The sequence below is a fragment of the Plecotus auritus genome, assembly GCF_963455305.1.
Source record: "Plecotus auritus genome assembly, chromosome: 3".
NCBI lineage: Eukaryota > Metazoa > Chordata > Mammalia > Chiroptera > Vespertilionidae > Plecotus > Plecotus auritus.
In genome coordinates this window covers 128,729,223-128,754,716 of record NC_137772.1, presented here as the reverse complement: position 1 = coordinate 128,754,716, position 25,494 = coordinate 128,729,223, and the positions used below count along the sequence as shown (strand labels likewise).

Sequence of the window (25,494 nt, the reverse complement as noted above, 5' to 3'; positions counted from 1 at the left end):
CTCTGGCTGTAAACATGGCTCACTGCTCACCACTGCCCTTGCTCCCTGTGTAATTAATGCTTCCCTTTAGTTCTTTGGAGTAATGGCAGCTAATATTTACTGCACGCTTACTGTGTCCCAGGTCATTCTCACTTATCTGTGGGTGTATAAAATAATATCTCCTAGGACAGTGGTCGGCAAACTCATTAGTCAACAGAGCCAAATATCAACAGTACAACTATTGAAATTTCTTTTGAGAGCCAAATTTTTTAAACTTAAACTTCTTCTAACGCCACTTCTTCAAAATAGACTCGCCCAGGCTGTGGTATTTTGTGGAAGAGCCACACTCAAGGGGCCAAAGAGCCACATGTGGCTCGCGAGCTGCAGTTTGCTGACCACTGTCCTAGGACAAAAGAGAAAATTGAGACTTTCAGGTTAAGTAACTTACCCAAGGTCACTGAACTAGTCAGGAGAAGATTGGGATTCAATTGTGTTTTTTTGACCCAAAGGTCTGCTAATAATAGAATTAACTTTCTTAACAATAATTGGAATAGAACAATGCCAGAATCATTGTATGAGTCCCCTTCCTCGTCTAACTCATTAGGTCTAGCAATCAAGTATTCTTAACGTATTATTCTATTGATCATAGTAAGGAAAAAACAGAAATATGTTCTGAACTGTTTTTAACTGAACTATCGATAAATTTGTTGTTTCCAACAAATTAGAAGTAGGATCAAAAACAAAAAATACTAAGGCAAAGGAGAAAAACCCGGGGGTGGGAGGTTAGGGGGGAATGATTAACGGGAGAACTTATATGCATATATGCATAGCCCAAGGACAAAGACTATAGAGTGAAGGCCTGGGAGGGGTGGGTGCAGGGTGGAGGGGGTCAATGGGGTAAAAAAAATCAGCCATCCTTTTCTTGGGGTTGTGCTACTGTCCAATGAACGTCTATAGTGAGGACAGTAATGCTAATGCCTAAAAAAAACAAATCAAACAAAGGGGATATCTGTAATACTTTCAACAATAAAGATAAATTAAACAAAAAAGGGGGAAAAAACCTTTCTCTGTTTTGACTAAGTAAAAGCTAAACCTAAAGTGTTTTTAATAACTTTATTAATTTTGTTGCAAGACTTTTCAAAAAATGTGCTCCAGTAATTTCTTATAATTCAATTTACTTAATTTTTAAAAATCAAAGTTGAAATGGCATAAACACTTAGGTTTAAATTCCCCCCACTTCCTAAATGTTGGGATATTACATCACCAAGGAATAGAACTTTAAGATGTATACGTAACATTACTGCTTCTTTCAAATATATTTTGTAAAGGCCCAGCTGGTGTAGCTCAGTGGTTGAGCATCGACCCATGAACCAAGCAGTCATGGTTTGATTCCAGGTCAGGGCACATGCCCGGGTTGTGGGCTCGATCCTCAGTAGGGGACATGCAGGAGACAGCTAATTCTCTCTCATCACTGATGTTTCTATCTCTCTCTCCCTCTCCCTTCCTCTTTCTGAAATCAATAAAAACATATTAAAAATATTTAGTAAAATTAACACACAATCATGTTGAGCTTTCAGATATAGTAAAATAAATACAAAATAAATGTTTTTAATATTCCAACCAAAAATATAATTTTTATTTAGTTCTAGATTTTATGGGAAATGTTCCGCTATAAAAGTCAGAAAACCAACACAACTAAGCAAAATAGACACCTCTACACTAAACCTACTGTCCCAACTTCCCCCATGACCGCGCAGCCACCCTCTCATTGCATGCTGGCTCTGCCCTCCTGGTGAACTGCAACTGCTTTGGTCGAGATCAGCACACTCCTGGCTGCTAAATCCAATGGTATTTTTCAAGCAGTAAGAATCTAACTTGACTGGTTACATCTGACATTATCAACCGTTCTCTCTCTGAAGCCTGGCTTCCTCTGACATCTGGGACACTACTCACTTGGCCTGGCCATTCCTTCTCTAACTCTTGGTGGATTGCTAATCCTTTAATGGTTCCCCCAAAATTGTTGATCCTCTTCTCATCTTTTACATACACCCAGGATGGTAACATTCCTTCCTAGAGCTTTAAGAACAACCATCTATTTGCTGATGTGTCTTTACCTCTAGTCTGGGTCTCCCTCCTCAAGTTAGACCCTTATGATTAAGGGTGTGGTGATGATACCTCCATCTAGCTGTCCCACCTGGATTTTATTTAATTTTTAATAATCAAAGTTAAAATGGCATAAACACTTAGGATTAAATTCCCCTTACCTCCTAAATGTTAGGATATTACATCATCACTCCAATTTTACATGCTTGGAATGGGACTGAGTCCCCCTTTTGTGTTCTCTTCTCCTATGCTTCCTAAAACTCAGGTATCTGGGTAGCAGCACCCAAAATATCTAGACAATCAGCTCGACCTCCAAGTTTTCATTTCTCCAGTACTACTGTCACGTTCTTAGTTCAGGGCTCTCTCTCCTTGATTAAGCAACAGACTCCTCCTGTCTCCTAGAAATCTCACTCAATTTAAAACCCCCTGTGGTTCCTGGTTACCCCCAAGATAAAGTCCCCTTAATGGGAGGCCCTGAATGGGCAGTCTCCTTCTTACCTCTCTCAGTGGGATCTCTAGTCCAGACTCACCTCTCAACCTTTCAATCCTTCCCCTCATCTTCATCCTGCTTCAGCCACCTGCAGCAGAGGTGCAAACAGACTATCTACAACTCCTAAATCAGGAAAAACGACACATGCACTTGTGCCATTAACATTTTAACTTAAAAAATACAACGGTGCAATTAATTCATCTTTGCTATCATACAGGACCAGAGCTCTTCGTGTATGATCATCTAACTGGAATTCTGCCTTCTCTCTTGCGCAGGCCACACCCAGAATGTGTCAAGCATGAGTTCCAGTTCTAGCTTCTTTAAAATACAGTACTAATCACAAACAGCGTGAAGCATTCTGAGTACAGATTCTTTGATTTTTCCCATTTTTGTAGCTCTCAATTCTCATCTAATTTGACAGAAAATACTTCTTTTAGCAACTCACTTTTATTGAATCTCTCCAAGTGTTCAATTAAGTTTTCATAGACATGAGTCTCTTTTTAGTCTTATATTTACATTTAATTTGTTTATATAGCTAATAAGCTTCATAGTTATAATAAATACAATTGCCATAATCAGGTTTGGGGTCATGCCCTCACCACTGACTCTGGATAAGGATATAACTCCATCGATGAGAGCAGCAGCCAGTGAGTAGCCTACTGAAGCAGGCACTCGGCTGGCCATGGCTTCAGTCTGCACATGGAGTATGTCTTTAATCTGATAAGCGTATGAATGGGCTAAGACAGTTTCTGTTGGGCTATCCTACCTTTGGTTTCTCAAATGTGTTCTCCTTTCTATGGTTTTTGCCCTTTGCATACGCTCTTCCCTTTAGCCTGGAATATACCCTCCCTACCAACAAATGGAATCTAACTATTCATCCTTCAAGTCTCAACAGTGAGGTCAAGGAAGTCTTGGGATCCTGCAGATCTGATTTGCCTGCCCTCTGTATACACTTCACTCCTGCACTGTCATAATGGCTTTACATGTCTGTACACCAGACTGGAGATCCAAATGGGCACATGTATATATGATACAACATCATATATATTTGTTACATGAATCAGCACAGATGAGGTATCGCCTAGACCAGTAGTTCTCAACCTTTCTAATGCCGCGACCCTTTAATACAGTTCCTCATGTTGTGGTGACCCTCAACCATAAAATTATTTTCGTTGCTACCTCATAACTGTAATTTTGCTACTGCTATGAATAGTAATGTAAATATCTGTGTTTTCCGATGGTCTTAGGCGACCCTGCTAGCGGTTCTCAACCTAGGGGTCGCGACCCACAGGTTGAGAACCGCTGCTGTAGAGCCTAAGACCATCGGAAAACACAGATATTTACATTACTATTCATAGCAGTAGCAAAATTACAGTTATGAAGTAGCAACGAAAATAATTTTATGGTTGGGGGTCACCACAACATGAGGAACTGTATTAAAGGGTCGCGGCATTAGAAAGGTTGAGAACCACTGGCCTAGACCAAAGGCACATTAAAGGAAGGTTTCAGAATCCTAGGAGCATTTCCTGAAATATCACTGTTTATGTCCTAATGACCTATATCATCTCCCAGTGGTAGGACTGACTTCATAATACAGTTGAATAAACTTGCTTTTAAAACCAATACTAGGTTCCTAAGTGGGGGAAAGTAAATAAACACATACATAGGAAATACTTTTCTTTTTTAAAAAATATATTTTTATTGATTTCAGAGAGGAAGGGAGAGGGAGAGAGAAACATCAATGATGAGACAGAATCATTGATCTGCTGCCTCCTGCACGCCCTACACTGGGGATTGAGCCCACAACCCGGGCATGTGCCCTAACCAGAATCAAACCGTGACCTCCTGGTTCATAGGTCGCTGCTCAACCACTGACCCACACTGGCTGGACAGGAAATATTTTCCATTTATGAAAAAGTTCATTTCAATAGATAATCAAATTGAAAGGGAAGTTGTAGACATGGAAAGAACGTCACTTCTGAGTGGTATCTCCAAGTTGCACTTTGAAATTACTGGGCTTTAGAGACTATCTTAGACACTTTTTCTCCCCCCACTTTAGACAAACCAACCTTAAATCTGTACCAGATTAAAGCATGCAAGGTCTGTGGCCATCATGGGGGTGGCGCTCTGGGGACAGCAGATGCTGTGGCTCAGTGCACACAGCCACGTGGACTGAGGCCACCTCACTCCAGCTGGAGGTTTCCCTAGGCTGGCCACGAGGGACACAGACGGCAGCTGCGCTTGCCTCGGTTTAAGAAGGGCCCTCCTACGATCCCACAAGAGGCTGTCCCATCCCGACATTTCTGCTGGGTATTTTCAGATCACTGGTTCAGCAAAGAAACTCCAGTGCTCCCACGGTTCATCTGGCCCATCACCTGCTAGGCAAACCTCCAAGGGGACGCTCCTAGGAGGAGAGGTCACAGATGGGGCTGACCAAGCTTTAAGACACTGGACAGAAGCCAATGCCTACAGACAAATTGCAGATGTTTATCAAAATTATAGCCAAACTGTAATGGCCAAATGGGTCCATTCCAAAAGCTGATAACTGAACAAACAAGGATATGCTCTAGCTTTCATCTCCTGGCCTGGATGGATACATACAGCCATGTTATATGGGGAAGCCATGAGTTTTTCAGTGGTGGACTCTTACCAGCACCCTTTTCAGTTAAATGTTTCTCTAAAAAACAGTCCCCAATTTGTTCTTGTGGCAAAGAAAACTTGCAGTAGGTTGGATTTCTTATCACTAAGTAATTTATTTTGGAAATGTCTAGGTATCTTAGCTCTAATATGTCTCTTTCACTTTGTATTCTAAGTGGTAGACCCTGGTTAGATCAGTGACCAATGTGAGTGCAATCTGTAACTTTTTTCACTTGTTTTCTTATTGACAGCAGAACCAGAACTTTTAAAACCTCAGAGTCAGTTTTCAAAATAGTTCCTCCCTCACCAATCATTGGCCAGCTCCCTATATGCTTTTCAGATAGACTGGCAAGCATATCCTTTGGGTCATTCTATCCTTTGTAGATAAGATGTGCCTTTAAGGACTGGGATTTTTTTTTTTTTTTTGGTTGTTTTCTAATGAAAGATGTAGATTGAGAATCTTATAATCTCTTTGTTAGCACTTAAATAATTACATAATTCTGCTGAAAACCAAGTGATTCTGGCCCAGGTCACCAGAGGCTAGACTGGCTTAATTTGATTCTCTTTCCTAGCTTGTAAAATGTGATTGCCAGTTATAAAAATATTCATGGGGATATAAAGTACAGCATAGGGAATATAGTCAACAGTACTGTAATAACTATGTATGTGGTCAGGCGAGTACTAGACTTATTGAGGTGATCACCTCATAAGTTATATAGATGTCTAATCACTATGTTGCACACCTGAAACTAATATAGTATTGAATGTCAACTATAATTGAATAATTTAAAAATTTTAAAAAGTGACTATAGTCACAAGAAATTAAAAAGTAGAAATTTTAAAAACCAGATCATGTAATAATTTGAGTAATTTAGAAATATTTTTAAAAGCCATAAAGAATCTATTTATGTCGACTTGTCATGTTTGTATCTCCTCAAAAAAGCATTTTCTGTTTTTATATTTAGTTATTATTGTTAAACCTAATCTTGCTGTCTTCTCTCCTCTGTTACCTGGCATTATTATAAAAATACTTGAATATAGAGTCGAGAAACCAAGATGGCGGCATAGGTAAACACCTAAACTGCTGCCTCGCACAACAATTTCAAAACTACAACTAAAAGACAGAACGGACACCATCCAGAACCGCAGGAAAGCTGACTGAGTGAAAATTCTACAACTAGAAGGATAGAGAAAAGCTCACAGAGAATTGGAGGTACGGCAAAGGGTCTTTGTGCGCGCAGAGAGGAAGGGCGGCTGAGAGCCTGGCTGACTTTCTCTGTCGGAAGGGGGAAGGGAGCCCCCGACCGCACTGAACCCCAGTTCTGACTGCACTGAACCCCTGTTCCGGGCGAGCCCCTGGGGACCCACGCTCTTGTGGGGGGAGTCTGGACTCTCAGGCGGAGACTCGGGAGCCGGGGAAGGAGGAGGACTGAAAGTCCACTCGCGCCAGTGCGCACAAAGGCTGCGGAGGTTGCCACAGGCTTTCCCTAGCGGAAGGGAGTCAGAGGCTCCTGACGGCACTGAACCCCAGTTCTGACTGAAGTGAGCACCAGTTCTGACTGCAGTGAACCCCAGGTCCAGGCGAGCCCCTGGGGACCCACGCTCTTGTGGGGGGAGTCTGGACTCTCGGGCGGAGACTCAGGAGCCGGGGAAGGCGGAGGACTGAAAGTCCGCGCGCGCCAGTGCGCACAAAGGCTGCGGAGGTTGCCACAGGCTTTCCCTAGTGGAAGGGAGTGAGAGGCTGCTGACGGCACTGAGCCCCAGTTCTGACTGCAGTGAACCCCAGTTCCAGGCGAGCCCCTGGAGACCCACGCTCTTGTGGGGGGAGTCTGGACTCTCGGGCGGAGAATCGGGAGCCGGGAAGGCAGAGGACTGAAGGCACACACGTGCGCGCAAGGGCAAGGCTGACAAGAAGCCAAGACTGAGACTCCACCCCATCCAAGCTGAGCACAGAAGCTATTGCAATTAGGCAAGTCTAATCCTATAAGGCTGTCTCCAGCACCGGACTTCTCCCAGCATAGACACAGCTGATCCTTACAGCCAACTGGCCTGGAGGTCAATTCTTCCCAGTGATACCAATAACAATAAAGACTTAATTACAACAAGGCTGTACACACAGTCCACAAAGGTGTGCACCAAGAGTGTCCACCTCAGGTTAACTGGGGAGGCAGACCCACTGGGCCAAATTGGAAACCTAGCACACAAATCTACCAACTCAGGGAAGCAGTGAAAATGCGGCGTCTAAGAATCAGATCACAAACGAAAGAAATGGAGGAAAACAAACGACTGGATATGGAATTCAAAACCACGGTTATAAGGCTTTTTAAGAATATCCTAGAAAAGGCCGATAAATATAATGAGAGAATACTCTCTCATCATTGATGTTTCAATCTCTCTCTCCCACTCCATTCCTCGAAGAGATGAAAAAGGACCAACTAGAAATTAAACATACACTGACTGAAATAAAAAATATTATACAGAGACCCAAAAACAGACAAGAGGAACACAAAAATCAAGTCAAAGAATTGAAATACAAAGAAGCAAAAAACACTCAACCGATAAAGCAAAAAGCAAAAAAAAAAATCCAAAAAGTTGAAGATAATGTAAGAAGACTCTGGGACAACTTCAAGCGTACCAACATCAGAATTATGGGGGTGCCAGAAGAAGAGAGAGAGCAAGATACTGAAAACCTATTTGAAGAAATAATGACCGAAAACTTCCCCCACCTGGTGAAAGAAATAGACTTACAAGTCCAGGAAGCCCACAGAACCCCAAACAAAAGGAATCCAAAGAGGACTACACCAAGACACATCATAATTAAAATGCCAAGAGCAAAAGACAAAGAGAGAATATTAAAAGCAGCAAGAGAAAAACAGTTAGTTACCTACAAGGGAGCACCCATACGACTGTCAGCTGACTTTTCAACAGAAACTATGCAGGCCAGATGGGAGTGGCAAGAAATTTTCAATGTGATGAATAGCAAGAACCTACAACCAAGATTACTCTACCCAGCAAAGCTATCATTCAGAATTGAAGGGCAGATAAAGAGTTTCACAGACAAGAAAAAGCTAAAGGAGTTCATCACCACCAAACCAGTATTATATGAAATGCTGAAAGGTATTCTTAAAGAAGAGGAAGAAGAAAAAAGGAAAGATAAAAATTATGAACAACAAATACATATCTATCAACAAGTGAACCTAAAAATCAAGTGAATTAAAAACCTGAGGAACAGAATAATCTGGTGAATATAATAGAATCAGGGGCATAGAAAGGGAGTGGACTGATAATTCTCAGGGGGAAAGGGATATGGGGGGTTCATGAAAAGAATGGACAAAAATCATACACCTATGGATGAGGACAGTGGGGGGTAGGTAAGGGCAGAAGGTGGGGTGGGAAATGGGTGGAGGGGAGCTATGGGGGAAAAAGGGAGAAATAATTGTAATAATCTGAATAAAGATTTATTTTTAAAAAAATAAAAATAAATACTTGAATATAGTACTTCATGGTTAACTAAAGGCCTTTAAAAATGTAACAAATGATCATTTTTAAATGGCATACCTTACTCTACTGACTTCAATGTCATGCTTTAGTCCTTTGCTTGTGACCCATAAAGATTCCACTCAAGAGTAAGAGCTAATGAAACTGGATGTTCTCTTTTCTGTGAGAAAATTCAGATGATCACTCAGTTTATTATCACATTATGAACCGGTACACCTGGTAAATTGCTAATATTCACATTTCTACATTTTGAGAAAAATATACTAGGTGTATCGGTTAATAATGCTGACTTTGTAATCAAAGAAAACACGATAATTTCAGGAGAAACATCAAAAGTTCTTTATTCAAAGTAATGTCCATCACTAGCTACACATTTCCCCCATCTTTCAGGTAATTTGTGGATACCGTCCCAATAGAACTTTTCTTGTTTTGAAGCAAACCATTCAAAGACCCAATTTTCCACTTCTTCGTACGTTTTGAAGTGCTGCTCAGAAAGTGCGTGTGCCATCGATCGAACAAGTGGTAATCTGAAGGAGCAAGGTCTGGTGAATACGGCGGGTGGGTTAATACTTCCCAGGCAAGATCTTTTAACGTGTCTTTAACTGGTTTTGAAGTGTGTGATGGTGCGTTATCATGAGGCAAAATTACTTTGCCGTGTTTTCTGGCCCATTCTGGTCGTTTTATGAGCAAAGTGTGGTTCAAATTGATTATTTGTTGTTGATAGCGATCAATATTAATGGTTTCATCTGGTTTTAGAAGCTCACTGATCCCACCCAACGCAGAGCATTGTCTTCTTTCCAAAGCGATTTGGCCTTGCAGTCAATGTTGATGGTTGACCTGGATCAACCCATGATTTTGTGCCTTTGGGATTCTCAAAATAAATCCACTTTTCATCACCCGTCACAATTCGATGCAAAAAAGACTTCCTTTTGTGCCGTTGAAGCAACATTTTACTGATGACTTTTTGATTTTCCATTTGTCTTTCGTTCAGTTGATGTGGCACCCATTTTCCTTCCTTTAAAATCTTTCCCATTGCTTGTAAATGATCGGAAATTGTTTACTGAGCAATGTTTAATCTTTCTGCAAGTTGTTTTGAGTTTGACACGCATCTTCATCCAATAATGCTTGTAACTGTTGGTCTTCAAACTTCTTCGGTTGACCTGGACGTTCTCTGTCTTTCACATAGAAATCATCACTTTTAAAGCGTTTAAACCAGCGTTCACAAGTATCTTGAGATGGAGCATGTTCACCGTAAGCTTCCCGAAGTATATGATAACTTTCAGCAGCACTGTTCTTCAAAATAAAGTAATGAATTAAAACTTCCTGCAAATGCTCTTTTTTTGGCATGAAATTCGACATTTTTAAGCATAAAAATATCTATGATGTTAACACCTTCAGAAAATTTGACATATGAAGTTTTGAAGCTTGCTGTCAGTACAAAAAAATAGCATACATATCAAATCGCATATATATCAACGTATGTGTAACTCCATCTATTGAAAAAAATCTGCATCATTAACTGGTACACCTAGTAGTTGTATACATTTTCTGATTTGGAGATTTTTCAGAGCACTTGACCAGGGAGGAGGAAACATATTTTCATTATTTTTAAATGCCTTTACTATGAAACATTTCAAACAAAAACAGAAATAAGAGAAGTTATATAATGAACCTATAATTACCAATATTTTACCAACTTTTCCAACTATTTCCTAACTATTTTTTGGAGCATTTTAAAGCATATTTCACGTATATCATTTCATACAAAAATATTTAGTATGCACCTATAACAAATAAGGACTTAAAATGTTACACTATCCCAACTAACAAAGTCAACAATTCCTTCACTGAGTACTGAGTTCATGTAAAAATTTCCCTACTTAGCCCTAGCAGGTTTGGCTCAGTGAATAGAGCATCGGCCTACGGACTGAAGGGTCCCAGGTTCGATTATGGTCAAGGGCACATACTTGGGTTGTGGGCTCGATCCCCAGTAGGGGGCGTGCAGTAGGCAGCCAATCAATGATTCTCTCTCATCATTGATGTTTCAATCTCTCTCTCCCACTCCATTCCTCTCTGAAATCAATAAAAAAAATATATTAAAAAAATTTCCCCACTTGTCTCAAATGATCTTTTTACAGCTGATTTGTTATCAAAATCCAAATAAGGTTTGGATTTACCAAACATAATTTAGATTAAACCACATTTGTCCATTTGGGTGGCATCTACTAGAGGTTTTGCATTCACCACATGGACTCATGAAGCACTACCACTCATTCCGGCATTTCAATGGGATGTAAACCTGGACCCACTCTAAGGCAGCCAACGGGCCAGCTCCCGGCATTTAGACAGGGAAGAGTGTAGAGCCCGGGAGACAGAAAAGCTGGAGCTGGTCTACCGTGTACTCACCCTCCCCTGGCTTTACCTCCCCAATGATGGAAGTGGCAGCAATTTTTATAAGCAATGTACTGCTCCTCTCTCTAGTCAAGGGAAGCCAGTGAGAGGTGCTTCTGCTGTAATGAGGTCAAGGACCTCCGTGAGGTGGAGCATCTGTCACAGAAAAAGTGGACATAGTTTCAGTACTGGGCAGCAGAGCCAGCTCCTTCACTGGGATGGTCTGACCCATGTGACCTTGGCTGTGCTTAACTTATCACAAGGTACCTAGGAACAAAACTGATAAGTAACTTCACTAAGGTATTACTTGATTCTTGTAGTAGGACATCTCTAAATCTGGTGAGGAGAAGTCTGACACAAACCACCATGGTAGAGAATCAAGGGTCCTCACACAGCTCCCAGATCTAAGTCGGTTTCCAGACTTACGTCTCCTTGGGGTAGATATCGCACTATTCCAACTTTCTTCTAGCCCTCCCCAAAGGGACCTCTCACCCTTTACCTGGTAACTGTCCCCCAGGAGAGGGAAATCCCAATAGTGAAATCTAAGCAATGCTCTTCCTGATGCTTTCTGATGGGAAGGAGAGATGGCCCCACAAGGGATTTAGCTTGTGTGGATTCATGGGTAGGAGCAAATGGCTTAGAGGAATTTGGAAAGAACAAAATGGTAATGGACTGGTCTGGAAAAGGAGTGTGATTAGATATATCAGAATACACTCAAAGCATGAGAAAATGTCCATCTATGCGAATGCCCAGTTGTGTCCCATGTGAATCCTATTGCAAAAGAGGCTGTTGAATAATTGTGTGGACATATGTCCCATTTTGTAAATGTCAATCCTTGTTCCTAGTCATTTTCATGCTCACTCAGTGGGTTTAAAAAAATGGCCATAGTGGCAGAAATGGATGCCAAGCCTGGGCTAACCACCACAGGGTGCCCCTCAACCAAGTTAATGATATGGTTCCTTGAAAGAACCAGACATCTACTTGTGGGAAGTTGATTACAATAGACTCTTTTCATAACAGAGGAGCAGATGATTTGTCCTTACAGGAAACGGTACTTATTCTAGATTTATTACCCCCTCACTAGAATGTAAGTGATTTAAGGGGATTTGTTTTGTTCACTACTCTCAGTGGCACATTGTACACACTCAATAGTTACGAAGGAATGAACGAATGGAGAATCAGTCCAGAATCTGTTTCTATTTCTACCACCTGGATTTTCTTTGGGGGAATGACCTCCATTCCACTCCACTGCGTTCCACCTTAGTAGACAGGGACTCCCTGCGCCTGCTTCCTACTATGAAAGGCAAAGGGTCCCTGGAGGCACCCATCTTCTTCCTGCTCCAGTGCCACCAGGTGGTGGATGCATCACTAAGCTTTCAGAGTTGATCCCCTATTTGGGGACTTTGACTCTTGACTGAGTGACAGGAGGACAGAAGGAGTGGTTGGCGTCCCTCATTCCCAAGGGTAGCACTATGGCCAGTATTCCTGTTACAGGCCTTCCTTGGCTCCTTCCCTGTGGTTCTTTGGTTCCCAGAAGCAACCCTGACTGTGTCACCCGTTTTCTCGGTTGGTTCTCTCTATTAATTCTGGGAAACCTGACACTCTTCTGCTAAATTTTCTTTTTGCTTAAGCTACCCATTTGTTGTCTCAACAAAAGAACACTAAAATCAAAACAAAACACTTAGAGAAAGTACAGAAATAAGCAGCCTGTATGTGTATAGGGTTGGAGGAGAAATCACCTATAGTCCTGCCATCTTTCTTAGAGACGGGCAGATTCCGCACAGCCCTCAGAAGGAACCAACCTTGCCAACACCTTGATCTGACTTCCAGCCTCCAGAACTGAAACAATACATTTCTATTGTTTGTGCTACTTTGTTATGGCAGCTCTAGCTAACTAAAACACATATTTTATTTCCAATTTTTCTCTCCCTTGGTTTTCCTAATTATGATACATACTGTTTTGAAGTAGTGACCCACATATGACTCCAAATCCATCGTCCACTGTAATGACACTGACAATGCAAATTTTTGCTATCACAAATAATATTGTGAAGAACATCTTGTGCATGTAGCTTTTTTTCTCCTTTTGGATAACTTTCTCAAAATACATCACCAGAAGCCAATGACTTGATCAGAGAATGCTTCACAGCCTGTGGCTAAACTGCTCTGCAGAAGCATGAAAATGAATTTACTGTGTTGCCAAGGGTAGATGGGAAGGAGATTTGAATCTTAGATGGAAAGAACCCTTAAAGGAAAGGAAGGAAATTCTAGATGAACTAGAGCCAAGGGAGTGCGAGAGCCTGGAGGATGGTGGGAACACTGAATGGTAAGCTCGGGAAAGAGAAGTGAGAGACAGATGGAATGTCAGACTGGGGTGGTGGAGAAACCTGTAAACTCGGTTAAGGAACTAAGATGTTACTTCAATGATGATGGGGAAAGTTTGCAAGGAAATAACAAAGTAAGAGTTGATGCCCCAGCCGGTTTGGCTCAGTGGATAGTGCGTAGGCCCTTGGACTGAGGGGCCCGGGGTTCGATTCCGGTCAAGGGCACATACCTTGGTTGCAGGCTCGATCCTTGGTTGCAGCTCTGGTAAGGGCACATATGGGAAGCAACCAATCGATGTGTTTCTCTCACACTGATGTTTCTCTCTCTGTTTCTCCCCCTCCCTTCCACTCTCTCTATAAATCAATGGTAAATATCCTTGGGTGAGGATTAACCAAAAAAAAAAAAAAAGAATTGAATATGAACAGTATCTCTGACTAGAGTGTATAAAAGCCCAGCCCAAGGAAGCCATAGGAGAGGGCAGCTGCTGAAGGTCAGGGTTAAGGAGCCTGAGAAGCATGGGCTACTGAGGACTAGACGAGTGACCACGGATGAGGGGAGTAATGATTCCAAGGTGTTTGGCCCGCTCCCTTGAGAGAATGACAAAGGCATCAATGACAGGAGGAGCCACAGGCTTGTTTCCCAGAAATAAGCTCTCTTGGACATCTGGGCTTGAGATGATCGCAGATTTCCTCAACGTCCAGCTGCCATCTAATTTCCCTATGCCTTTGCCTCTGTTTGATGAAAGAGTCTCACCTCAATTCATCTAATATGTGTGGCATGAGTTAGAAACCATGCCAACTTACTGCACAAGTCACCAATTCTCTGACCTCTTACATGCCAGCCCTCCCAGGACACCCTCTTCAACAATGTCTGTGTCCTTCTCATTGCCCCGTCTAAAGCAAGAAGGAAAGAGAACAAGGATTCCACACCTCCTTGTTCTCTTTCCCTCCTCTCCCTGAAATTTAAGTGTTCTCCAAGTAACACCCTTAGCCTCTTTCAAGTCTTTTGAAAGAACATTACTTAACTCTCCCTGCTTCTTACAGCTTCCACCGCCAGCATCACTGGGAGCGTGCCCCACGGCGGGCAGGCTAGCAGCCGTGCTGCAACCAGAGCCCAGGCCTAGGCTGCGGCTCCTGCCGCCCAGCTCACCCCTCGCATGCCTACCACAAGACATTCGTTTTTAAAAGTGCGACAGTAAACTTAGCAAGTGAAGCTAATCATGAATAGTCTGCTGCATTCCTTTAAATGCAGCATAGTTCAGTGGTTACAGCATGGGCCTTGCTATTGAAAACTCCATTTGACTGGAGGTAAATCCCATTTCTGCCACTTCCTGAGTGAGTGAGGCAGGGCAGTTCACCTATCTAAACCTAGGCTTCTTTCTCTGTAAATAGGGTAATACAGTATCCACCCTGGCGCCGAGTTAAGAAGATCAAATATGTGAATACATCCAAGCACACAGGATGGTGTCTTCCATGTGGTAGGTTCTCAATAAAAGTCGGCTCTGACTCTCGCCCAGTGCCACCAGGACCATGCCAGTATCCACCCAGCTGACTGGCATGGACATCAATGTTAGTTCAGGGAAAGATTGTCTTTCTTAGGAGTTTAAACATCTTCCCAAAACAGGTGGTATTATTTCAAATCAACAAGTGGCTAAGTGCTATGGTGGCATATTAACTACTAAACTAGATAACTTTTCTTTGCTGTTCAAACCAGTATTGGTGAATCTTAAATATCCAGAAAGAGCTTTAAGAAGGTTAAGGCCAACCCCCGGGACTGCATTCTGGGTCGGCTGTCTACCTGCAGGAACACTGAAGTACACAGAAAGGAGCAAATTTCTCATACTTAGGGCCACTGTAATGACGCAGAGCACCCACCCGGGATAGGACAGCTGATGACAAACCCAATTCCTTAGGTGAGCCTTCCTCATAGTCAGGAAACAACTACCTGGCCCAGAGACAGGCAGAAAGGTCCACAGTGACCTGGGCACCTTGGTTTAACTGGAGAGTCAAAGCAAGGGTTCCACACCAGTTGCTGAAAGGGGAGACCCCGAACAGGGGGCCTGTGAGACTTACTATTGGATGCTCGCATCTGCCGCCGCCGTCCCACGCGGTCCAGCCCAATGGGGGTGCTCTGGGAAAATGTGAACGGCCGGAACCGGGCCGAAACCGCTTTGTAAGGCGGCACCTGGTGAGCTGGCACGGGCGGCCTGGCTGCTGGCTACAAAAGGAAAGCAAGAGGCTGTGAGAAGATGCCAGGAAGTGGCAGCTCAGCAAGCTCTTCACACACACAGCTGCAAGGAGCTCAGCGTTCTCACCTCAAAGCTCCTCGCAGATGTGACATGGTTTCTCCAAAGCATGTGAAAAGCTTGCAGCTGGCTGCACTGAAGCTCAACTGCAATGAGTTATTCTGACGTTTAAGAAAAATCAGTATTAACCCACTGGCTCTTACCTCGCAGCATCATGTTTCATCTTATCTGTCAGCAACGTACCAACAGGCAACACTCAGTAAAAGCAAAATGTTAGCTAAGAAGAGGAAAAGCAAATTTAGGAAGTGGTGGCTTTCTCAGAGATACAGGGTCACAGGTTAAGAAGATGTGTTCCCCACAGCAGCCTTCAGAAGAAGCAAAATCAGTGCCAAAGACCATGGTGAGGGTGACCAATTGTGGCTCAGCTATTTACTCTGGTCTCCTACACATCCATGTGCAGGTACCAGCTAAGTATTTGTGGAATACAATTCTTGTTTACCTAAACTAACAAGACAACTAAGCTTTGTTTAAAAGAAGAGCTGGTTTTTCAAACATTTGCCCTTGTCTATAGAATCATCTCTATGCCTTTTTGATTTTCCACATTATCAGTCCCTATAACTGCAACACAGGTCAAGTTGCTTAGTGCTTTCCTTAGGGTTTTCACTGAGTTCCCTAAATGAGCTTACAGTGCAGAAAGTTATCTGCCCACACTCCTTTTTGATGTTCTAAAGTGAAATAAATTTTAAGTGCTTTAGATCTTCCCTATTCGGTGTATTTTGAATTAAGAGGTCACCGTTTGTTTTACTTCAGAATTATTTTTCAGCATGCAGAGCATCTTAACACAGCAAAATGTTTGTGGTATTCTTCAACTTATTTTGTTTTTACCTTATGAATTCAATTCAACTCAATTCATTTATGCAAGAGGGTTTTGCATGCTCAATGTATAAACAAGGTGCTGTTCTGTGCTTTACAGGTGGAATGTAAACAGAAAATCTATGCCGACATAGACTTTTTCCCTTTCAGGAGAATTTTATGGTTATGATATCAGCCAGCAAATTTAAAATATGAAATTGGGCACTCACTCATGTACTGTTTGGTGAGCCCTGGGTCATGGCTGGGTATTGCCAAATAACAGAAACCCTCCTGACCAGGGCCTTTATTTAAATGTTTTGTATCCTCAAAGAGCCCTTTGAGTAACTGATACTTGCTGAATTACTACATTATACTAAGTGAATGAAATTAAGATTTTAATCTATTATTAAAGCAATTGAAAAACTGCAACCCAAAAGCAAGAAAATGGTAGAAAAAATTATTTCCTAAAAAAAATCAACTTCTTTGTTCTCTTCTCATCTTTACATGTTAACAATGGATGATGCTTTCTTTCAGGAAGCTCACTAAATATGTACTGCTATTTTCCCCTTGTTCAAATCTCAGATGATTTGGAACAAACAGCAAACTACTTTCACACATCATTCAAGATCCCAGCAAAGACAGAAGATTAGTAAAACATCCAAATGTCAGATTATTAGTTCTAATATGTGCAGTTTGCAAAGTCCGGAAGAAAGGTTGTGAGCAGATGACATCATCCTTGAGTCAGGAAAGAAAGGAAAGCAGCGTCCCGTTTAGTTTGCAGGGGGAACAAAGACCAGGAAGCTGAGGGCTCTGCTGGCTTTGGTAGAAGCACACCAGATCTTACTTGGGTTAGAAGAGTCTCTATTGCTTCTGTCTGGCTGTTCCCATAAAAGCTGACTCCGCCTATCACGGAGATGGGGCGCCTTCTCTGACATCCTTTGGGGCAGCCCATAGCTGCGTGCTGGGCTGTGGGGACCGTGGAGGCCATGCTCAGCTGGTGGTCAATGTCCACAATGTCCTCCTTCTGGGGGTCCACAGCAATTGAGTCTTCAGGAATAGACAAACTTCGGCAGGCAAACTGGCCATAGTCTGAGAGCGGTCGAGGCCGGGACCTCCTCCCAGAGCCCCATCGCCTCCTGGGAGTCCTCTGAGCCTCCTTCCCATCTTCCTCCAGGGATGAGCCCCGCCTCCAGGATTCCTCAGTAAAAACCTTTTCAAATTTGAACAAGTCAGGTGAGTGCCAATATCCAGGAAGGTATTAAAAAAGAACATGCTACACATTCCCCTCTACCCTACCTTAGCTCCACCAGGAGGCTTTCTAGATTTACTTGTTTTTGTGTAACAAACATAACTGAAATGTGGATTAAAATAAGCAAGTCTATCTTCAATTGTAAGTTGAATTAAAATAGTGATGTTTGGTGACTAATGAGCCCTGATAAAAGATATTTAAAAAATCAGTACCATTAGGAGTTAATAAAAAGAACTTTTAGGTATGGTAGGGGTGTCACCCAAAATACACATAACAATAGCATAGGGGAAAGGCAGGTCTGCCAGTAGAAGAATAAATGTGCAATGCTACCCACTGCTACTCTAAGGTATTGTATTGCAATAATGTTTAAAAATAGAAGGTGCTTTCAGAAGATTAAGTCTGGGTTGCTAGGGAAGGAGGGGAAAGCACTGAATTAGGATTCCAAGAACCAGATCAGGCTACTAACTAGCTATGTGAGCTTGGGCACCTCTCAACTGACCCTTCAGGATCTCAGATTTCAAAGTAGACAATACCACAGCTGGAGAGTCTATGATCCTAAATTAGGCAACACGTTCTAACTTTTCAAGTAACTTTTTCAGAGGCAATGCAATATACTAGGAAAAAAGCCATAAGGCTTGAGAATGAGCAGACTTCGGTGTAAGTCAGATTGAGCCCCTAGCTTTATTAACCTCAGGCAAGTTACTTCTGTGGATGTGGTTCTGTAACTGCTCCTAGGGAAAAATGGGTTCTAGTGCGGATGAAATACAATGGTAAGAGCCCTATCAGCCATAGTTAATCATCCCTCTTAAAGAAGCACTGCCTTAGAATTACAATCCCCTGATTGGCACAGCCTGGAGATGAACTCCACCTCCGCAGACCCCTCAGAGACTGGTCTCAGAGCTCTAAGGGAGGGGCAGTGAGAGGGGTTAGCCAAAGTCTGCCGCAGGCCTGGGAGCCTGGGTGCCTTCAGTTCTTCCATCCCTATACATTATTTAAAATACAATAAAAACATAAGCAGGCACAGAAGGGAACTAAATTACCCAGAAAACGCATGTGATTGCAGGGCAGGCCACCTAATGGAGATGGCATCCCCTGGCAAACCAGCGCCCCGTCCCGCCACTCACCCCCCACCCCCCCCGGCCGCCGCCCCACCCATGAGCACTGCTGGCCCAAGAAGTCCCACCTGTTGCTAATCGGTGGCAACTGAGACCTGAAATGCAGGTCCCATAATTTCCAATCTGGTGTGTCCAAGCGTTCCCTAAGATCACATACCATGGGAAATGTGCTGAAGAGCAAAGCAAGCAGGAAAGGACTTACAGATACTCTACCCTGTGCCCATCATTTTTTATCAGGAAAACTGAGACCTAGGGAAGTGATTTGCTCAGGGACACACAGCCAATGAGCAGCAAGAGACACAGAAATGTGGGCCTTGTAATTTCTGTTTCCACGATACCAAGTCACCTCTGCTCAAAGGAAGATGGGTTCTAGCATTCACCAATGACCTTGCTATCTAGTGACTCTACTGGCCGGAATGCTACCTCTCATTTAAGTCTCCACTGAAGGGGTCCAGAATACACCACCATGGCCTTCAATCGTTTTGAGCTGAAGGTATTTAAGAATGGGCTTTTTTTCTTTTTCTTTTTCTGATCTCCCCCATCTGCCTTAAAGCAGGGCCTCCCAGAAGAACTCAGTTGTTATGATCTGCTCCCTTGGATAGAGTTTCTTTCTTCCAACCAGGGAAGATGCACTCTTACCGCTGCAGAGGAGAAGCCCTCACCTACACTAACAGGGTCACAAAACCATCCTATCTCTCACCCATTCTTCACAGTCCCAGCTCCTTTCCTAAAAGTCACCTGTTTTCCCATCAGCACCCTCCCCCTCATTAAGATGGTACATAAGCCCCCAATTCAAACACTTCCTGGAGTCACACTTTTTTGTGAATTCCCACTTACCTACATGAATAAAAAATGTCTTTTCTCTGGCAAATTTGCCTTTTGTCAACTTTAATTCTAAGAACCTCTAAGCATAAACCTAAGAGTGTAGAGGAAAAGTTTTTCCTCTGTGACACTGCCCTGGGAAAGTATAAGAGAAGTCATGGAAATGTTTATATTATTTTATTACATTACATATGAAAAACAGGTTTTTATGGATAGTTTAAATTACCACATCAAATGGCACAGACAACTTAAGCACGCAATGAGACTAAACCTATTTATTTTATCACCCTGTGATAAAAAGGTTCAGAAAGAATGTGCTAGAAAAACAGAAGTACAACAAAATTACGGGCAATGGGTAGTCTGGTCACAAATCTACATGAGGTTTTGATTGCCCTTATGCAACATGCAGTCTGCTTTTCCTCACTGATGCAAACAAAATAAGAAAATGGGTTTAGGAAAACAAGGAGTAGTCTTAGCTGTTCAGGTAATAAATCTTCTGAGACCAAAACACACACCAGGAAGTGATGGAGGCTGAGAGCAGGGAATCAGAGGGCAGGAAGTGGCCAGCACAGGCTTGACTCCCTCACACATCAGGCCTCTGGGGGCTACCAGCCTGCACAGGAGCACCCCGGGAAGCAACTTACTTCCACCGTAACTATTTATACAGCCCAAGGAGAACACCCCCTCCAAGTGGTACTCTGCAAAACTTTATTAACAGAATAACATATAAAATGGAAATGTCCCTTTTACTCCTAGCAAACATACCAAGGGAAGGATGGAAGGAGGGAGGGAACAATGTAAAGTCCCTCAGCGTTAAGCTCACATTCAAATAGGGATCCTTAGCCAGAAGTGACTTACATTCCTCACAGAACAAATCTGATGCATATTCCAAGACTAAATCTTCTTTTAGCAAAGTGTACCTACTTTCACAATACGACCCACTTTCATCCTGGGGAACTCACTTAGAGTGTGATTATACCTGGAATTACAAACCCAGCACCAACAACAAACAACACTCTCCAATAACCTACCTCGGACTCCGCTACAGGCAGTGGTGGCCCGCAGACACACTGAAGGAACAAGCAGTTGACCACATCCATGCTCTCAGAGACTTCTTCCCACCTTTAACACACTCAAATCAGGGGTTTAAGTGGCCAGAGATCTGCTCAGTCAGCTTTTGCTCGCAGGTCAGCAGCCTGAGCTTCCAGGGTTCTCTTAGTTTGAATGGCCAATTCACACCCAAGTCATCAACTTTTGTAAACACATCTTTCAGTTTAACTCTTGCTTCTCAGTACAGTTTTAAAGTACTTTCCCTAGACAGGGGTCCCTACAGCTTTTCTTCCCATACAAAATTCCTTTCTTTACAAAAGTAAAAAACCAAGATAGATTTCATTACCTCTGATTAGACACTTTAAAATGTTTTTTGAAACCGCAGCAAGATTAAATTACTACCTAGAGGTAAAAAGAAAGAAAAACACACACAGAAAAACTGATGTCACATATGTCTGTTCAGAAGCCTGATCTAAAGTGACTGGCAAGTGCTGTGGGTTGAATTGTGTCCTCCTGTAAGACATGTTGAAGTCTTGACCCTCAGCACCTGTGAAGTGATCTTACTTGGAAATAAAGTGCTTGTAGATATACTGAGCAAGATTGGCTCATACTGGATTAGGTGGCCCCTAGTCCATTGGCTGGTGCCCCAAGAAGAGGAAAAATCTGAACCCAGACAAAGACAAAAGGAAGAAGGCCATGTGAGAACAGAGGCGGAGATCAGAATGACGCATTTATAAGCCAAGAAACCCCAAGTCTCTCCCCTAGGGACTTAGAGGGAGCTTGGCCCTGCCCACACCTTGATTTCAGACTTCTGGCCTCTACAACAAAGAGAATACATGTTTTGAGCCACCCAGTCTGTGGTAATTTGTTATAGTAGCTCTAGGAAACTAACACAGCAAGGGAATTCAGAAGAAAATATTTTAGGCAAAGAAATTAAGATGTTTTGTGTAGATTAAAAAAATAAACTAAAGCAAAGAGACTTTACTTTGAACAAGCCCAGGTACTTTCAGGATACTGTTAATAAGTAAGTCTCATCCTAGCCAGTTTGACTCAGTGGATAGTGTCCGCCCGTGGACTGAAGGGTCCCAGGTTCGATTTTGGTCAAGGGCACGTACCTTGGTTGCAGGCTCGATCCCGGCCCAGGCTCTGGTTGGGGTGAGTGCGGGAGGCAACCAATCGTGTTTCTCTCACATGGATATTTCTCTCTCTCTCTCCCCATCCATTCCATTCTCTCTAAAAATCAATGGAATAATATCCTCAAATGAGGATTAACAAAAAGTAAGCCTCCTTAGATATTCAGAATCCTGGATTCTGTAGGGAGGGCAGGTACAGTCACCAAGCTGGAGGGGAGAAGGGAGAACATCTAGACAATGTAGAGGACTGCAATAATGACACTAATGAGAATTATATACCAGGCACGTGTTACATTATTTAACCTCCTCAACCACGCTAGGGATGTTTTATCTGCCACATTTTATAGTTTAAGACTTTGAGGCTAAAGTAAATAAAATTACTCGCTCAGATTAATAGAGCCAGAAAGGGGAAGATCCCAATTTATAACCAACTTATTCATCTCATTGCAGAATCTCTGGCCTTTCCACTCTGCAGCCCTAGGGCAGACTTAGAAAAAAAAAAGTATTTATTTTTTAAAAATTATAGATCACAAACAATATTGTATTAGTTTCACATGTACAACAGTTATTTGATACTGAAATACCTTACGATGTGATCACAATAAATCTAGTATCCATCTGTAACCATACAAAATTATTATATTACTAGAGGCCTGGTGCACGAAATTCATGCATGGGGTGGGGGGGGCGGTGTGTGTCTCTCAGCCCAGCCTGCACCCTCTCCAATCTGGGATCCCTCTCAGAATCCAGGACTGCTGGCTCCCAATCGCTCGCCTGCCTGCCTGATTGCCCCTAACCACTTCTGCCTGCCAGCCTGATCACCCCCTAACCAGCCTGATCACCCCCTTGCCAGCCTGATCGATGCCTAACTGCTCCCCTGCTGGCCCGATTGCCCCTAACTGCCATCCCTTGCCGGCCTGATCACCCCTAACTGTCCTCCCCTGCAGGCCTGGTCACCCCCAACTGCCCTCCCCAGCTGGCCTGGTCACCCCTAACTGTCCTCCCCTGCAGGCCTGGTCACCCCCAACTGCCCTCCCCTGCTGGCCTGGTCACCCCTAACTGCCCTCCCTTTCCAGCCTGGTTGCCCCTAACCACCCTCCCCTGCAGGCCTGGTCGCTTCCAAATGCCCTCCCCTGCAGGCCTGGTTGCCTTTAACTGCCCTCCCCTGTTGGCCCGGTCACCCCTAACTACCCTCCCCTGCTGACCCAGTCACCCTTAACTGCCCTCCCTTTCCAGCCTGGTTGCTCCCAACTGCCCTCCCCTGCAGGCCTGGTCCCCCCCAATTGCTCTACCCTGCAGGGCTGGGTCCCCCCCCCCCCAACTGTCCTCCCCTGCAGGCCTGGTCGCCCCCAACTGCCCTCCCTTGCAGGCTTGGTCCCCCCCAAATGCCCACCCCTGCAGGCCTGGGTCCCCCCAAACTGTCCTCCCCTGCAGGCCTGGTCGCCCCAAACTGCCCTCCTCTGCCAGCCCAGTCACCCCTAACTGCCCTCCCCTGCAGGCCTGATTGCCCCCAACTGCCCTCCCCTGTTGGCCTTCTTGTGGCAGCCATCTTGTGTCCACATGGGGGCAGCCATCTTGTGTGTTGGAGTGATGGTCAATTTGCATATTACTCTTTATTATATAGGATTGACTATATTCCCTGTGCAGTACATTATATCCCTGTGACTCTTTTTCCCTGCATCTTTTTTACCCCCAGCTCTACCCCCCTCCCCCACCCCTCTCCTCTCTGGCCAGTTTACAGAAGAAAACAGAACTCTGTAGGTATCTTGGGAGGGGAGAAGCAACAGGCAGTTACAAGAGGCTCTGATAATGGCACCTGGGAACCCAGAGACCCCTTCTCAGAATCACACTTTTCAACACATAAAATAAAGCAGATAGGATTATAAAGTAAGCTGATTACTTTGAAACACACTTACCAAAATAGTAAAATGACTGTGATATTATAAAATATGTAACATATGAATTAAAAGGACTAGTGACAGGTCTACCAACAGTCACACTTCTGAAGAAGCACCGATGAGTATGAGATATTTTAAGATATCAGCAAAGACTGATGCATGATGTGAACAAGATTTGTGAATTCTACTGGTCTGATGCCTACATTCATAATTAAAGGAAATGCTACATTTTAGCTAGAGGTTAGTAAAAATAAAAATAAATTCCCCACTTCCTGATTTCTGTCTATTGAGCCCTTGAATGAACATACATTAAAATATGCCAGTCTTATTTATCCAAAGAAGCCCAAAACACTAACTTGAAAAGACATACGCATGCATATATTCATTGCAGCATTATTTATAATATCCAAGATATGGAAACAATTAAATGTCTATCAATAGATGAATGGATAATGAAGAAGTGATGCATATATACAATGGAATATGACTCAGCCATAAAAAAAAAACACATGAAATCTTGCCATCTGCAACAACGTGGATGGATCTGGAGGGTATTGTGCTGAATAAATAAGTCAGGCAGAGAAAGACAAATACCATATTATTTCACTTATATGTGGAATCTAAAAAAAACAACACAAAAACCAAAATAAAACAAACAAGCAGACCAAAAACAGGTTCACAGACACAGAGATCAGACAGATGGTTGCCAGATAGGAGGCAGATTGGGGGACTGGGTGAAAGAGGTGAAGAGATTAAGAAGTACAAATTGGTAATTACAAAATAGTCATGGGGATGTAAAGTACAGCATAGGTAATATAATCAACTATATTATAAAAAATACGTATGGTGTCAGATGGTACTAGATTTATTGGGGTGATTACTTCATAAGTTATATAAATGTCTAATCACTGGCTGTATACCTGAAACTAATGTAATATTTTATGTCAACTGTAGTAGAAAATAATTATTTTTAAAAAAACCCACAATCTTCCAATGTAAATAATATCATTTAAGAATAGCCTGTGGTACCAATAGTGTGCTCCAACACCAGAACATTAAACTTTAGGCCTTATTCAATAGCCGCCCCCCTCCTTATCCACAGGGGATACCTTCCAAAGTTTCCCCAATGGATGCCTGAAACTACAGATAGTACCCAACACTGTATGTACTATGTCATGTCCTATACATACATACTCACTTAAAGGAAGCATTTTATGGCCTCTCTTTGGCATATCCGAATTGCTAGTACCACTAGTTTTGCACATTGGAGTCATTAAGTAAATAAAATACGAGTTACCTGAACACAAAACACTATAATACCCGACAATCAATCTGATAACTGAGATGGCTATTAAATGACTAATGGATGGATAGCATATCCAGTGCAGAGACAATGGACAAAGGGCTAATTCACATCTCAAGTGTGAATGAGCAGGATGGTGTGAGATGTCATCACACTACTCAGGACAGCACACAACTCAAAACTTATAAATTCTGCAATTTTCCATTTAATATTTTTGGCCCACAGGTACCTGAAACTTCAGAAAGTGAAACTGTGGATGGTGTGAGGGAGACAACTGTATATTATAAAATAAAAATAGTAGCATCTCACTATTTAGAGTTAAATACCATTACTTATTTTCCCTTAAATGAAAATTAATGCATCATAATAAAAAAAGACCCTGCATAGCATTCTCCCAAACACCT

General features: G+C 42.8%; 1 protein-coding gene across 2 annotated transcripts in view; it reads right to left on the bottom strand.

Moving 5' to 3' along the window:
- Positions 1–25,494, bottom strand: part of SPATA13 (spermatogenesis associated 13) — a 160,960-nt gene that overhangs the window by 39,138 nt on the left and 96,328 nt on the right. The window contains exons 3-4 of one of the 2 annotated variants that reach the window (XM_080662348.1): positions 17,365–17,730; positions 15,496–15,640 (exon numbers count right to left, since the gene is read on the bottom strand). In XM_080662348.1, the coding sequence (XP_080518474.1) occupies positions 15,496–15,640; positions 17,365–17,730 (511 nt within the window). The remainder of the gene's footprint in view (positions 1–15,495; positions 15,641–17,364; positions 17,731–25,494) is intronic. The other variant, XM_080662349.1, reaches the window with a different exon arrangement.